The sequence below is a fragment of the Vidua chalybeata genome, chromosome 4 (assembly GCF_026979565.1).
Source record: "Vidua chalybeata isolate OUT-0048 chromosome 4, bVidCha1 merged haplotype, whole genome shotgun sequence".
NCBI lineage: Eukaryota > Metazoa > Chordata > Aves > Passeriformes > Viduidae > Vidua > Vidua chalybeata.
Window position 1 is genome coordinate 6,978,883 of NC_071533.1, and position 16,913 is coordinate 6,995,795.

Genomic DNA, 16,913 nt, shown 5'->3' on the forward strand with positions numbered 1-16,913 from the left:
AAAGAAAACAGAGGTGATATAAGCTTTCAGGGGATCTGGTTATCTGATATTTCTGTTTAAACTAGAAGAAATTGTGTATTAGCTAAATCAGTAATAATTGATTAAGCTATCCATATTTAAACTGTTTCCTAAATCAGAACTGTTACATTTTTGTATTATCAGTACGGACCACAGTGGTCCAATCTATTTCATATTCAGCTTCTTCAAAATTAAAACCAAAAGCAAATCAAGAAAACAATTCCCAAATCCAACTCAAAATGTTTTCCTTGGTGCAATGCAATCTTTTAATACTGCTCCTGGTTTTCCACAGTTTGAGTGGCATAGTGCAAAAGGTGCTCCACTGAGGGGATAATCCGAAGGCCATCAAAATAAAGAGCAAATTTCAGGATGTGTGGATCTAGATTTAAAATATGAACTGTGCACCATTTCACCTTTCACTTCAGCCACCATATCTTTGCATCTCCACTCTGATACACACGAGATGCCTGGAAAGGCTAATATGCACTTACTGACCATGAGGTGTATATAAATAGAATCTGATATCCCAACTGTAGAGGATGTTATCTTTATAAAAGTAATGTGAATTCATTTTTATCCTTCCGAGAAAGAGCACAAAGATTGTCTGGTTAATCACTCAAAGATAAAAGAAATTCAGCATTAGTGTTCCACATAAATCCATTACTTTGCTCTTTCTCTGTCTGTATTACACTGCTGTCTTTCATTACAGTGATGAGAGTAAACTCTTTTCATAACGTTAGCTATTATAAGCATCGCATTCCTTATTGCTCTGAGAATACTGAAGACACTTCACAAAGTTCATTTAAATGAAAACAAAATAGCTAAGCAAAGCAGAGATATTTTGACATGTCTGTATTTAAAACAATGTAACAGTGAAAACATCCCTCACAACCAGTGCCTTTAAATTTCTTCCAGAATTTGCTGCTGCTGAGTGGCACCAGCAGAGGCCTGTGCTTCAAGGCTGCACTTCACGCAATCCACGGGAGTTGCTGCTGATGTACAACTTACGGATATTGCCATGAAAATTCACTTACAATCAACACCAATATGTATTCAATATCAAAATTTTCACACCAGAATAATCAACATTTAGGAAGATCTTTGGAAGAAGGGAGAGGAAGTCAAAACCCCCAACTGAAACAGTGAACTACAACAGGCAAATTCTTATCAGCTTGCTGCAATTCAATCCACACTGCAGTTAAAAGGCATCTCAAAATGAAATAAAGGAAAGTCTGATGCCTTTTCATTGTCTTTACAAGGGTATCTTAATAAATAAATTTTAAAAAAATCAGGGGGAAACCCCTTAGAGTCATATACAATTTAAAATGCCACCTGCCTTATAGCCAAAGTATGCATTTCTGACTTCTGATTGGTAAAACCCACAAACTTAAATAAAACTACAGCCAAGGGAAAAAAAAAAACATAAGCAAAAACTTGCAAACTAATTACTGTATTACAAAGTTCTGTAATAACCTGTATTGGACTGATGCTACTACAAACATGGTCATCCATCATAAAGAGTTGAGCTTACTAAAAATAACAAGTACTCATCTCACCCTGGCTGTTATTATTGATGATGCTAGCATAGCAGTTACACAGAAAACATGGGCAGGTAATACTTAGGAAAAAATACACTAGGAAATTCCATCAACTCAGGAAAATCATTATGACTTCCTATATGCAATGAGAATTAAAAACATTGAAATTAATTAATTGATTAATCAATGTGAAGAAAAGAAACTGTGACTTGGAATGGACACTGTTTCTTTTACAGAATTGAGACGAGGATGGCATTTGCTAAAAGACACAATTTCTTTTTTTCCAGACGTTGTCACTTGCCTTTTCCAAGCTACTTTATCCTTTTTTCCCTGGTGTTTCCATAATGACTCACAGTACTTCATAAAGTGTACAAAAAGAGTCTACTTCACCTGTAAGTTGCCTCCTATTTAATTTTAAATCACTCAGTTGTTAACAAGAAATCTGTTTTAATCCAGTGGACACCTTTTTTTTTTTTTTTTCTCTTTTAATTGTCGAACTTTCCAAAGAGAGAATTTCCTTGCCTATGATTTTCGTAGTTTTAAATATTGCAAAAGAGCAAACATAATTTGTCACCTCGGCACAGCTGATTGAAGCTGTTCACAGCAAAAATGCTGCTTTGAAAGAGAAGAGGTACCTACCTTGCAAAGTCTAATGGGGGGCAAAGAGGCTGCTCTACGAACTTGGGATGTTCCCCCGGGCTTTGGAGGACCGCTTGAGGCAACACGTTCATTTTAACTAAAACAAACAAACAAAACCAACATTACTTGAAACAACCCCTTCACAGCAATGCCGTTTCTTTTCCTTCTTGTGCTGCTTCCCAGGCCACTCTCTGTTATTTCCAGTGCATTAAAACCCAACTCCAGTTCCACACAAATCGCAGCATTACTTCAGTAGGACGTAACACAAAGGAATGGTCATTATTTAACTTTCCATGGGTTTTTCTCTTTCACTGAGGTGCTTTTGATTTCCATAGGGACAGCTGATTCAGGTACCAATACCTGCATGGGATTCCCCTGAGCCATCTCATTTACTTCCTCAAGCTATCTAGGTCCAAGCACTGATAATATTTTAAGTTAATACACAACACAGATAGATGAGGGAATATACAAGGTGCAAAGCAATGACAGGCACTGTGTTAATGTTCAAAATCCTACATAATCATACTAGAAACAAGCTTTTGAAGGAAAAAATTGTAAGTAATGCTATACTTACAACACAGGGTTTTACTTAAAACAAAAGCCAAAAGCCTCACAGAATCGTCTAGCTTGTCATCTTGAAGTACATAAATGCTAATAGGACTTTTTTGTCATATAGAGCTACTGTGTTTTTTCCCCAAGTATTCAGTCTACACTTCCTACCATTAAAGTTTCAGCTGCCAGTTCCTTCATTTTGCATGTCTGTGATCTGAGGACGTTAGCAGCAGGAGCACCCTTACTTTTAAATTTGGTTTAATGTAGGTATTGCATGCCCTGCTGGTAGGCCTGAAGGCATAAACTTTTAATAGGGATGGAAAAACAGAATATAATAAGAGGGGGGGAAAGAATTTAACTATTTGCTACATTTAGTGAAAGGAAATTTATTTTTTGGGAAATAGGTATTAGATATGAATCAATTTGTTACTGAATGATCAGTAACAAATGACTAGCAGATATTTTATAAGCCTTTCTGGGATCAAAAGCCATTTCATTGATGCAGTATTTTGCTGTGGTTATATTGAAATAATTTTTTAAATTGTGTTACTTAGAATTGACTAATAAGGAGAATTATAGTTTGAAAGGATGACAGGATAGGATATTTCTCCTCAGTCATTCTTTTGGGGCCTCATACTAATGATAACATTTTTTACAGAAAGAAAATAGATATTATTTATAGATAAACTGGTCTGCAATTAGAGGCAGCAAGATTTAACAGAAGTGTGTCCTAGAAAACAAAAAAAATCAATAGAACAAAATACATATGGGTAATTCATCACTATAAAAGATTACACTTCTCAGAGAATGACAGGTTTGTATACAAAAGCTACATAGAAAGGAACACCTCTTTTTAGGAAGATGCTATTCAGTGAGAAATAGTAATTGACTTTGGAACGACAATATTGAAGCCCAGAGAAGCTGCAAAGCTTTCTACAAGCTTCTTTGTTGTGAGGTATTAAGTGGGAAAATGAACACAGTCATGCCTTAGTGGACACTGAGGAATTTGGCAAGGCAGGGGGGCTGAGCTATGGGGCAGAAAAGGGGGGAAGGAGCTGAGCTGCTCTGTGGGGAAGTAGCCCCACAGAGCCACTGCAGCCACGGAAAGCTATTGATAGGGAGCTGTAATCTGGGGACTGCCACAAAGCACCTGGCTGGAGTACACGACAAGTCCTTGCTAGCTCACACGCTCCACGTTCCCAACCCACAGAAATCATATCTATGGGAAAAGAGGCTACCAGACACACAGGTCTCACATCAGGCACATATGCAGACATTTTTCTTAGTGTGTTTCTGCCTCACAAGGACTAAAATACTACCCTGGCTTCTATTTCAAACTCAAAGCTTGGGAGAGGAAAAAAAAGGTGCTCCATAATAATGCAAACTGAACTTCTACTTTAGATGTGGGAGATTGCTTTCAGAGTGAAATGGAGGGTGTATTTCCCCATTTCCAAGGTAACTAATTCTTACAGGTAAATTACAACCACAGCCACATGACAGAAGGCACCAGCAACACATCCTTCTGAAACCCATGCTATTTCAGTAATGTAAATTTCATTACTAGTCATTTAAAGTCCACTTTACATCTCGCTCCTTCATTATAAAGTCTAAGCCACTTACTTAATCAAGCACCCACAGAATTCAGCAAAATATGAGGTGGTGCAGTTTGTTTCTAAAGAAGTGCTTCACTTAATCCCACAGTGGAGGGAATCTCCCCATGGACTGTAATTGTTCCAAGGTGCACTGAAGCTGAAGATAAAACACCAGCTGATAGCTGAGAGCAATGGTGCCTTTCCTGGCACCTTTTGGGAAACCTGTTGGCTTCCCCTTTGCTCTTCCTACACATTTTCTGAGGTATTAACTGGAGGCTGAGGATTTCCCTCCCTGGGAAGGAGGTGAAGAAGCAGGGATGGATACACCACAGGGCTGTCTTTATGGGCATATCTGCTGCTGCTTGGCACCTCATAAGATAAAGGGACATCAGAATGTGACAGGACAGACTTACTGGCACGCTGCTTTATTACACTGAAAGTAATAGTGTAAATTGATTAAAAAATTAAAAACTAACAATACATTTTTGAAATCTATAGCCAGCGTGATAGAGGCCATTTGTTCCAAGTGACCCGGACAAGGTCACGGCCTCAGCCGGACCCGTATTCTCAATGCCCTCCGTCCCTGCGGCTCTGGGAATTCTGCCGTCATCCGCTGCTGCCTGGCTGTCACCAACCACCGCCCAGGGACACCTCAGCGTGTGCCTTCACCTGTCCCGCTACACACCCTGGCCCTGCTCCAGTTCCGATAAAATGTACCCCCGTCAGCCGGAGCTCCCCGGGGGACAGACCTGGGCTCATGGCGCGGCTGCAGGACGCGCTCTCCGCCGGCTCGGCCCTTCTCGGGACGCCGCGGCCTCGCCATGGCGACGGGGGCGGGCGGCGCTGGGGCCGGGCGGTGCTGAGGGCCGGGCTCCCGGAGCCCTCAGGGACCGTCCCACCCTTTCCCGGCGGGCTCGGGGAGGCGCTGGAGCGGGGCTAAGTCGCTGGAAGCGCGGCGGCTGTGAGAGATAGGCACGGCCAGAGGTGGTGGTGTGCTTTCCAGGAGCTCAGGTGAGCTCCGAACGAGCTGCCTCAAACGGGAGCGTCCCTCAAAGCTGAGCGAGTTTCTGAAGCTGGCAAGCAAAGAGCCAGGATCGTATGGACACCTAAGGAACTGTGGGCAATCTCTCAGGTGCTAAAGGGTCACCTGCAGCGATCAGATTTTCTTCTTTCACAGCATCACAGAATGGTTAGGGTTGGAAGGGACCACAGTGGGTCGTCTGGTCCGAGCTCCCTGCTTACGCCGCGTTGTCCCAGAGCACATGGCACTGGATTGTGCCCAGATGGTCCGTGAATATCTCAGTGAGGGAGGCCACAATCTCTTTGGACTATCAGTTTCAGTGTGTGGTCACTGCACAGTAAAGAAGTTCTTCCTCATATTCAGGTGGAACTTCCTGTGCATCAGTTTCTTCTGTTGCCTCTTGTCCTATTGCTCAGCAGAGCATGAAGCATAGCCTGGTCCATCCTCTTGGTATCCCTCCTGCAGATACTGACAGACCTTCATGAGGTCCCCTCCCAGTCGTCTCAAGCCTGAACAGGCTCATCTCCCTCAGCCTTTACTTGTAAGACCCTTGTAAGTTCCAGTCCCTGAATCATCTTTGTTGACCTCCATTCTTTCAGGACCTCTGAACCTTCCTGAAGTCCTTCAGGACTTCTGAATAAGGGAAAGAGCAAAGTAGAAAAACACATTAGACTGAATCTCTGAGTAAGTGACAACATGAAGGCATTTTGTTTGTGGAAAATGTCCTCACTTTCTGTTGGTGAGGGTTTGCTGCTTAATTTACTGTCACAAAGGAGCTGTTCTAAGGGGCTGGCCTGCTTGGGCAGGTCAGCATTTCTGGTCAGAAATGGAAATATTGAGAAGGAATCAATGAGCTTTTGCTAAGTGCAAATGAAAACTATAAGAGAAACTCAATTGGGATGTTACAGAATATAAATAGCAGAGATTTTTCAGTGACTTCTCTTTTTGTGTTGGAAACTTGACACTGGCAGGAGATTATTTTTTTTTAGCACAGATTTGACCTAGTTTTTATTGCTACAACTGTTCGGAAAACAGGAATGTCAGAATCAATTGCTATAATCTATTTTGGAAGGATCAAGTGGACAGAAAGCACTTAAAAAATGGCATTACCTGTTTCTGAGTTGATGGCAATCGGAAACAAAGGATCTTGCATGTTTATGGGTCAATGTTCAAGTGGATAAGTCAGAAGCTGACAGGGTACTTAGCTGATATCAAACCACACTAGAGAACAGCATGACCTATGCCTTACCCACCTACAACACATAGGGAAAGCACTGCTGCACTGAGTGAATTTCAGTCTGAGTGACATATGCTGAAAGTCTCATGCTGCCAGTGTTAAAATGTACTTGGAATTTCAAAATATTTAAAATGTCAATTTCCTAACTCAAAAAATGTTGCATCCAACACAGAGGAATTCTATATTAGACCTCGTCTTGTCAGATGAAAAGGAATTGATCACAGAACTAAAAATTAGCCATAGCTTAGGAATAACTGATAATGATTTGATCACATTTGATATGTGCAAACAGAATTAAGTCCCAGCCAATAATACATATACTTAATCCTTTGGAAGTGCTAATTTTATAAAGGTGAATATTATTATAAGGTAAGTCTGTTGGGAGAAGAAATTTAATCCGAAGTGGAGAATAGTAATTGGAAGTGGTTTAAGGGTGGTAGTGCAGACACCCACTCAGCCAGAATGCCACAACTAAAATATATGTTTGCTGAAAAGCCAGGGTGGTTTACAAGGCAAACATCTGCAAAGCTGGAGAAATAATGTGGTGTCATTCGTGTACACCGAAAGGTAGGAATTGTAGAAAATTGCTGTGGCAAGTAAAAGGTTATGAGGGAAATATACATATGGTCAACTGAGGTAAAATGAGGAAATTGCAGGGGTTTTGCAGCTGTAGAATAGAGAAAATGATCTGAATAGTAAGAAGACCCTATTAAGACCCAAACACAAGAGCTTAAACCTTAATCAGTAATAAACTTCAAATGTTAAAGATACACATACTTTTTCTGTCTTTTGGGAAGACAGCAGCTGATGTAAATATGTTGTTAAATATGTTGAACAGTTGTTTTCTATTCAAAGATGAGGGAGAATGGTTCAGTTACTGAAAGAAAACTGCCATTAAAGCTTTTGGAATGAACAAGTCTATCAATGTTCATATTCAGAAGTTCTTGAAACACTAAGACTTTTTAAAGGAGGGTGAAGCTAGTATTGTTCTAATACTGTAAAAGAATAAATGGGATAATAGAAGTTTACCAATGTGACATTGATCAGGCAAAATACAGAATAGACAATATTGTTAACTCAGTTAACAAATAATTTCAAGGAAGAAAGACATTTCCAATTACCGTGGGCTCCTGCTAAAAAAAAATCTTTATATCCTGGCAGAAAAATAGAGCCTGGCAATCAGACTTTGCTGTCTTAATGAGGCTGCAGGTTTTGCTTATTGATGTAATTTAATTTGACTTCAGTAAAGCATTTTACTTACTATCATTTGGCTTTTTGGATTAAACACTTCAATGACACAATTATTTGTATCCTGTACATAAACTTACAAAGAAAACCTGTAAAAACTGAAAAGATAAACCAGCAGATTTGAAATTATTCTTAATATTCTGGAATGATATCTGAAATACTTCACAAGCAGACATTTACACCATGGCTACATCTCCTGTGTTAAACATATATAATTCATTTTACTTGGAAGCAAAGTAAAATTTTTTTTTATGGAGATGCGTTCAAAGGATCCTGCATGCCCAACAATATGTAAGTTAGAGAGAACACTCTTTAGCAGAGAATCAAAGGCAGTCTACATCTCTATAGTAATATAAGGAGGCAGTAGCCTTTCTGTGGTTAAGGATGAAACCAACTCCTATTACAATACTGTGTTCTAGCACCAGTTTAATTTGCCTAGAAATGTTTGGCCTCCAAGTCCTGAAGAGAAAGGATGTCAGTCCATAGAAAAAAAATTCAGTTGCTAACGCTTTTTTGTTCCTATCATTAGAGTAGGTTTTCTCCCAGTTCTGTAAGCAATAATAATGTCCATGGAATGACGATATTTTATAGCAGATGTTCTTTGCAAAAAACGTGTGAAGAATTAATTTGTTTGAAAAAAAATTGATTTCAGACATCGGCATATTCAAAAATGTAACCTAGAGAGTCAAAGAGTGCAATGTATTGATCACTATGAGTAGCTGGTACCCTTAGGAAATATGTTGTGCACCTTTAATGGTTACATGGAAAATGAATTGCTGTGCTTAAATGTGGCAATGCCCAAAACTTACCAGGACACATCTGGATACTCCTGAATACCTGAATGCTGCTCATTAAAAAAATAAGTGTTTTGATTCCTGCCTACCTGTTCATCTTTGGTCCTTGGTAGTTCTGATTTTCCTGTTACTTATCCACCTGTCCACTACACAAAAATGCCTCAAACCTGAAGTGTCTCCAGTCCTTTGCTTTAGAAAGGAGGGAGGAGGGAGAGGCTTGGTGAAAACTAAGGCATCACAGTGAAAAGTATGAAGAAAAAAAAGGAGAAACGGCCAAACTGTTAAAAATACAAAACCAGGGAACTGGAGGAGGGCAACACTGAGCGTGCTACCAGGTAGCAATCAGTGTACATAGATTTTCTTGGTTTTTCCCTGAGAGCACCTAATAAACTTAATTGTGAATGTTGGAATTGCAAATAATACAGCTTTGCAAAAGTCATGCTCTTAAGTCTTTATATCATGCCACTGTAAGGTCTATATTCTACATGCATTACAGACAAAAGTGCCCCAGCATGCACTTTATATGTTAAGATAAAATGAAATTTATGCCATCAATATCTCCTCCTGATTCTGTTTACTTATTTCAGGTATTTTTATAGGTTTGCATCAGATGGATTTTCACCTACTGAAACATTTGTTACAATGTCAACTGACTTGTTTGGCCTTCTTTTGAAAGCTGTCTAGAAAGATTTATATAAAAAGTTAATCAAACTACATCACTGACTCAGCTCATCAGAATAACTTTTTCATCACCATAACAATATCTCTGTGACATCTAGCTTATCATCATGAATTATGGGGGAAAGGATAAACAACCCATTAAGAAATTAAAGGCCCACAAAGGTGCAGTTTGATAAAGGATAAAAAAAACCCACGGGGTATGTATAATAAAATCTCTCTCCCCTGAAGAGTGATTGTTATCTTTCTTTCATGAGCGTCAAAGACCTGGAGCTTCTCAGTGCCTCAGGCAAGTGAGTTTGAAGGTCTCCTTCATGATTGAATGGGAAATTGTAATCAGAATTAGGTTATGACTGTTTATCCTATAGAGCATTTAAAAATGTTTTATGTGTAGAGCTGATATTAGTAACAGAGAAAAAGCCACTGTAATCACATTTAGAAAACTACACTGTATTTTCAACATTCAGTCGGTGATTATCTGTTTATTCTGGTGTATGTAGGGACAAGCTGTTCCATGAAAAACTGAGCTAAATAGTTCTAATGCATTAATTTGTGTAGTCTTCATTCTGTAATAAATGGAAGCCTGGGTAAAAGAACAGTGATGTACAGATAAAGATGTCTTTACAACCCCAAGAGAAATAACTTATTCTTAAATAAGTTTTCATTTCCTGAGACAAAATATGCAGCCAATATTCTTACTGTACAGCAATTAATTATGCCTTTCTTTATCCTAATGGAAGACAGCAGTATTTACAGTCTTTCACACTCCTCTGAGTGAATTTCATGATGCTGTACGTGGTATGGCTTGTATAGCTGAATGAGACTCTAACTAAATCAAGGGAGGTACAATCAAAATGAATGACTTAAGTGATGACAGTAGAATTATCCTGTACAGTTCTGTTCCTTGTATGATAAATTATGCTTAAATTGGTGAAAAAAAATGATTTGAGATAATAAGAAAGACTGCCAGCAAGAGATGCTCATATTCAGCTGGCAGATAAATTATTTTTTTCCCCAATAAGCTGAAACTTCGAAGTTTTGCACTTGGTCCCTGAAGATTGTTTGCACTTAATTGCTATTAAACTCTTCTTTCATTATAATTTTCTAGTTCTGTTCACACCCACTGATTGCATCTCATCTAAAACACTGATACAGGCAACAACAATTATTATTACAGGCAACATCTAAAACACTGATACAGGCAACAGATCACTTTATGTGATGGAGCCCAGCCCTGAGACCTGTGTGCACTAGTGCAGTGTAAATGATAAATAACAAATAACAAACAACATGCTAACCACAGAGAACAGATGTCTTTTGAGGTTAGCAGATGTAAAATTCTCTTTCTAGATGACTTCTGGAACACTGTCAGTGACAGCCAGCATTGCCTTTGGCCTGTTCTATTAGCCCACGATTTATAGGATCAGTGTTCAGATGGGAGAGTGCCCAGTAGAGGCTCACCTACATTTTGAAGGTTTACCTATACAGGTTTATAACTTAAAGTAGCAGGAGTGAAAAGGCATGGAAAGGTCATGTCAAGGAAAATAATGTGTTGTTCTTACATAGTCTAAGGCAACATTTAGGTGTGTCATGCCAGAGATCATTCACATCCTTTGGGCTCAGTAGGTCAGGTGATTAATGGATGTTTATACTCCACTGTGCAAACTCCTTCCTATCCATAAGGCTAAGAAATGTTGCTCCTTTTTTTGGTAGAATAGGTGTATAAATTGAATTTTGGAAACTTTGGGGGTGAAAAGCACTTTGTATGCATACACTTCCACATCCAGTACCACTTTGTACTTACCTCCAAACTTGAAATTTGGCATTGTGATAAACCTGTCCATTATACTAGTGGAACTTTGTCATTGTGTTCCTACCAAATTATTTTGTGGAAGTTTCTCATACATTAGAATGTTGTTATCAACCAGACACAAAAGTGATACTGAAATTACAATGGAGGCCATTTTAACATTCCCTATCAGTGACATGAATATAGGCTTCATTTATTAATTGTAGCTGATTAGCCACAAGGCAAACATTTAATTAAACCTTGGGAGACAATAACATTGCACATAAATTATCCATTTAAGAGCACATAGGTCTGTATATTTCATTAAAAATTGTTTAACCAATAACAACATACCTAAAGTTCAATCTGTATTTGCAAAGCATTTGAAGTCAGAGAATTCCCTAGAGCATTGCTGGGGTTTTTTTTTCAGACATTTATTTCTTGATGTGTTTTGATTTGTATTTACTTACCATTTGTTCATGCTGTTTTCCTGATTAGTCAGACTGCCACTCAAATCATGGGTTAACAATTGATTTAAAAATTCCTACCAAATTATTTACTTTTAAAATTATTTCAAAATAGTCTAAAAGATATGTTAGGTCCTTATGGGATTCAGAAAAGCAAAAATCCAAACAAATAAGATGTATTATTGCTATAAATGGAAGGCTTCTCTTTTGCATTATTTTTGTCCAATGCAGCTATTTTCTGTTCTTCTAGCACTGGGTTGTTTTTTTTTTCCTGCAAGAATATATGCTTATTGTTTTATATGTTTTCCTGAATACTGGCATATTATATTAAATGTGTTTTTAGATTCAAGCAGTAAGAGGACTGCTTAAGGAACTGTTACATTAGTCTAAAATTCAGTTTTCCACAAAAGCACCCTACTTTTTGTGAGTTTGAGAAGATCATTATCTGCTCTGTGAAGTGACTTTAAGAACTGAGAACACCCTTAAAACATTTGTGGTCAGCCATAAGCTTTGTGGGCAGGTAATTTTTTTTTTCAGCATATGTTTTCTACCCGGAACATTTTGTAAATATTATAGACTGAGGCAAAGATATCTTACAAGTAGCCAAGGGAAAAAAAAAAACACAACCCTGATAAAAATAAAAATGGCTCATATAATGTAGTGTACTGATTTTTATTTCATATAATTAATAAGACTTAGAACCCAACCTCAAAGTTATTAGAGCTTGATAGTAAATTCTATTTCACTATTCTGTCATAGTGTTTAAGGAGCATTAGTGTTTAAGGGAACTGTGATGTGAGGTATATGTGATTTTCCTTCAGTGTGTTTATATTTACATTTAAAAATTACGAAAGCATCAAACAACGATTTGTGTCTCAGGGATTGCTGGTATTTTCTGGAAATAAGTAAAAGGATATTCCTATAAATGTTAATGCCAGCTCATATGCCTGCCACCTTCTTTAGCTGGCTTTTGTCTCTGTAGGCAATACTAGAGCAGGGATCTTGCCTCTCTGTTTTCAAAGTGTCTTATTTGTAGGAGTACAGGGAAAACAGATTCTGCTTAATTGTGAGATAAAAGCACTTCTGAAAATCAGTCGGGTGAGGTATTACCAATGCTTTGCAAATAATTACTACTTCTGTTAAGACATTGAAACCAGACAAGCTACCTTGTCCTGTAATAGAACTTTTCTTAAAAAATTGCTGAACTTAAGTAAATGACCAACACCAAGGAAGCCAATATGATTAAACCTTAAGAGCTGAGCCTTCTAACATCCCAAGCTAGCCTCTTTCCCTTCAGGTTTAGGAATATGCTCAATGACTTGCCTAAACAGTTGGCTTTTTTTCTCTCTTCCCATTTTATTTTTGATTTGGAAAGCGGAGGATAAAAAAACCCCAAAACATCTAGGAATCAATTATCAAATAAAAGCAAGCAGACAAAATAACCACACCAAACCCAAAAGCTGAAATGCAGTAGGTTTGCACAACTGCCTGTGAAGTTAAATGTAGGTTACTACATTCATCTACAAAGGTATTTAGATGGCAAATGGAAAGTAGCTGCTGTGAAGCACATCACATTCATATATAATTGAAGTACCCGAGAGTAAAATACTGAGGCACAATAGGTGACAACAGATAAAAACAAGAGAAGAAGTATAAAACAGGATACAAAAACTCTGGGGAGTACAGAGAATATCTAACATAGGCTGAAGAATCTACAATAATTGTATCTAAATTACAAGATAATACGAAAATAATAACTGAACTGATAAAGCCAGAGAATTCAGTGAAGTGCTGCTGTTGGAATGACACTTTACTGGAATCAGAAACTTTTGCTTGTTTTTCTTCACTACCATGCAAAGAAGAGGAAGATTTTTAGCTGCCTGCAAGATGTCCAGAACAGGGAAGCAGGAGTTTCTCAGCAAAAGCCACTGGCTTCACTCATTCTTTATGGATCTGCCTCAAAACAAAGTGTTCACAGATGAAGGCGATACTTATTGTCCCTCAGTTTGCAGGGATGTCCAAGTGTAACTCAAGTTAATACTGGTCCAGTATAACCTTACCCTTATTTTGCTGGTATTATCTGGTCAAAGTAAAATCTTTTGGAGTGTAAAGCAGAAGACAGCAGCTGGAAATGACAGCTGAGGGCCATAAATCCTGAGGAAAGCATTATCACTACGTTAGGAGCAGAACTTGGAGCTACGTGCAGTAGGCTTTGACGTAAATGCCTGTGTTTTGTGGTGGCCGCAAGGCCCAAACTGTTGAGTCACATTCTCTCCTAAATGTGAAACAGACGTTTGTGTCAGTTTCTCATGAATTAGGCTTTGGGAGAGCATGTTTATTGAAAACAGATGGTTTTGGCATTCTTCCATGGACAAGCTTCACACTATTGTAATTGTAGTACACATCTGTGTAGCATTTTTACACCCGTTTCCTCAGATGCAGAGAATTCGGGCATGTTGTCTATCTTGCTCCATCCTGACCATCTTTTTCCACAAATTAACAGGTGCTCTGACTTTTAAATCTCTCAGCTCCAGGAAGGATGATGCTAAAGGTGGCTTTTCTTGGGACTTGATCGTGAACTTAAAACCTTCATAACCTGGAGTACTGAGCACAGTTCTGGTCCTGCTAACATAAGAAGGACACGGAACTATTGGAGTAAGTCCAGAGGAAGGACATGAAGTTGATAAGAGGGCTGGAGCACCTCTCCTGTGAAGACAGGCTGAGAAAATTTGGGCTGTTCAGTCTGCAGAAGAGAAGGTTGTGTGGAGACCTTGTAGCAACTTTTCAGGCTACAGCAGGGCTACAGGGAAGCCAGAGAGGGACTCTTTGGTAGGAAATGCAGTGGTAGGAAATTTAGAAAATTTAAGGAAATTTAAGTTAGATCCTAGAAAGAAATTCTTTACTGTGAGGGTAGTGATACACTGACACAGGTTGCCCAGAGAAGCTGTGAATGCCCCATCCCTGGAAGTGTTCAAGACCAGGCTGGATAAGGCCTTGGGCAACCTGGTCTAGTGCAAGACGTCCCAGCCCATGGCCATGGCATGGAACTAGGTGATCTTTAATCCAAGCCTTAACATTCTGTGGTTCTATATTCTATAACAACCCATTACCTTTATGTTGTAACAACATCAGTTTCAGCTTTGTCTTAAGTGTTGCCAGATAGATGTTCTTACAGTGTGATTAATGATCATTTCTTTGAACAATGTTATTTAAACAGTTTGAGCTAAGTACATGGGAACAAGCTGAACTGAAATTGTATTTTAGTAATATGGCCCAGCTGGGAGATGAATTATGGCAATAGTAAAGATAATAATTTGAGTCTACTGCTAGAAAGATTGGAAACTAATATCCATAATGAAATTCAACATTAATTCCTCCTGAATGATACACTGTAATGTCAGCATCCATCTGTCCTTTGTGTTGGATTTGTTGAGAGGAATTTCTGTCTCCAGAGCCCAGTATGGAGGATTCAGCCAAGATACTTCTGCTTTGGAGAATCACTCTTATCTGCCATAACAATTTACATAAAGTCAGGGTTAAGAATCTTGCATAATATAGGTTTATAAGGACCTACATTGTAATTTTATAATCATCTAATTTTGTAATTTTAACAGCTGCCTTCTTGTCCACCCTGTGAACTTTACCTCTGAACTCTCCTCAAGGTCTCATAGTGAATCCTTGCCCTCTTCAGCCTGAGCAGAGTTCAGGCACTGCCTTTTGGCCTCTGCACTCAGCCTTAGTGTGCAGTTTCTCTGTGCTGCACACTCCTCTGAGAGCTGTGTCCCTGCTGTCCAACCAGAAAAGACTTTACAGAGACAAGCTCCCCAGGAGCCATCAGGAATTTCTTTCTTTTCTCAGTTGCAAAATAATTGGCAAATGTTCTTAAATTTTCATAGCAGAGAAATATGGTGACTGAAGTGTATGAAATACAGGCATTATAGAGATCCTACCTTGATTTTAACAATATAAAGGGCTGAAAAAATGGTGTGAGATACAGACAGCTGCCTGGCTTGTTTCTGAAGAGCTGGTGATTCTTCCTTGTGCCTTGTGTTTTCCTTCAAATATTGGTGTTCCTTTCCCTCATTACAGCTAAATTTTCGTTTTTCTAGAACTCATAGCAACATGGACCTTCTCCCTTAAAGTGTAGTCCTTTGTTTTTGCTGCCTTTTTCTTACTATATTTTTCTCAGTATTTTTACAGTGTCTTTTGAAGAGGGACAAAATTCCATGTCCATACAGATAGGGAGTAGGCAAACAGGGCAGCACAACATACAGAAATACTGGCTAGCATGCCCAGAAAAGCAGGTCATACAGCTTATGACACAGTCATATCCTTGAGGAAGGTAAGCAAAAATTACATATTTTATTCTTCCAAGGAAAGATTTAGTGAAGAAACATTCATCTCAGATCACTTATTTACATACATGAAGACACATCATGACACCACGTACAATGTCTAGTAAAAGTAGTGGCAAAGGTAGGATATCAACATAAAATTTTAGATGGTTTATAAAATAAAATGAAGGAAGATCCATTAAATAAAGAAATAAAATTAAAATCTCACATCTGTTCTTATACGGTCACTGATCACTTAATGGAACAATTTTGATTTAAAATTTTTAAGTCTATCTGTATCTGTTTCATTTGTAAGTGAAGAAGGTCTAATCGAATCTGACACTGTCTTAAAAGATTCTATTCAAACAGTTTCTTATCCAAAAAATTTTGTACTTATTTTAAATAGTGATATAATCTCTCATTATTATAAGGCCAATAACTGTCAGGTTAGAAAAGCAGTGAAGCACTTCTTCAGAAAAATTTACTTTCTGTTTATATCTTCAAAGCTGCCAGCTGTATTTTCAGTAATTGACAGTAATGTATTGTTGAATAAATAGATGTGCTATATTTTTTATGTTTGCATAAAAATTGAAGCAGAGGATAAATATACCTGATAATAGTATGTATCATTTGAAAGTAAAATCGATTAACTATTGCTAATTTTCCTGTGGGTTAAAAAAGTTTTGGGATTGAAAATTCTATGTACCTACACAAAGCATTTCTCCTCCTTTAAAAATATACAGTATTTCTGTAGCAATGATTTCAGACACTCTAAGTAATAAGAGCAATACTGCCGTTTGCAGTAATTACTGTAGAATACGGTATTTTATAAAGGTGGTACTTCATATCTCACCCAGTAAAACTCAGTTATTCATGTTTTAAAATTAATGTGCTGTAAGGTAAACAGGTAAATAATAAAGTGCAAGGATACAATTATGCAGATAGAGAAACAAGTGTGAGAAAATCTAGACTTCCCTGTCTATATAATCTGCATGCAGTTGAATTT

The 16,913-nt window shown here is 38.1% G+C and overlaps 1 protein-coding gene across 8 annotated transcripts in view; it reads right to left on the minus strand.

Moving 5' to 3' along the window:
* The window catches only part of TTC29 (tetratricopeptide repeat domain 29), a 192,000-nt gene that overhangs the window by 115,173 nt on the left and 59,914 nt on the right, over window positions 1–16,913 (minus strand). For 2 of the 8 annotated variants that reach the window (XM_053940815.1, XM_053940814.1), the window contains exons 1-2: window positions 5,089–5,448; window positions 2,196–2,292 (exon numbers count right to left, since the gene is read on the minus strand). In XM_053940815.1, the coding sequence (XP_053796790.1) occupies window positions 2,196–2,292; window positions 5,089–5,098 (107 nt within the window). In that variant the 5' untranslated portion in view covers window positions 5,099–5,448. The other 6 variants (XM_053940812.1, XM_053940813.1, XM_053940820.1 and 3 more) reach the window with 5 other exon arrangements.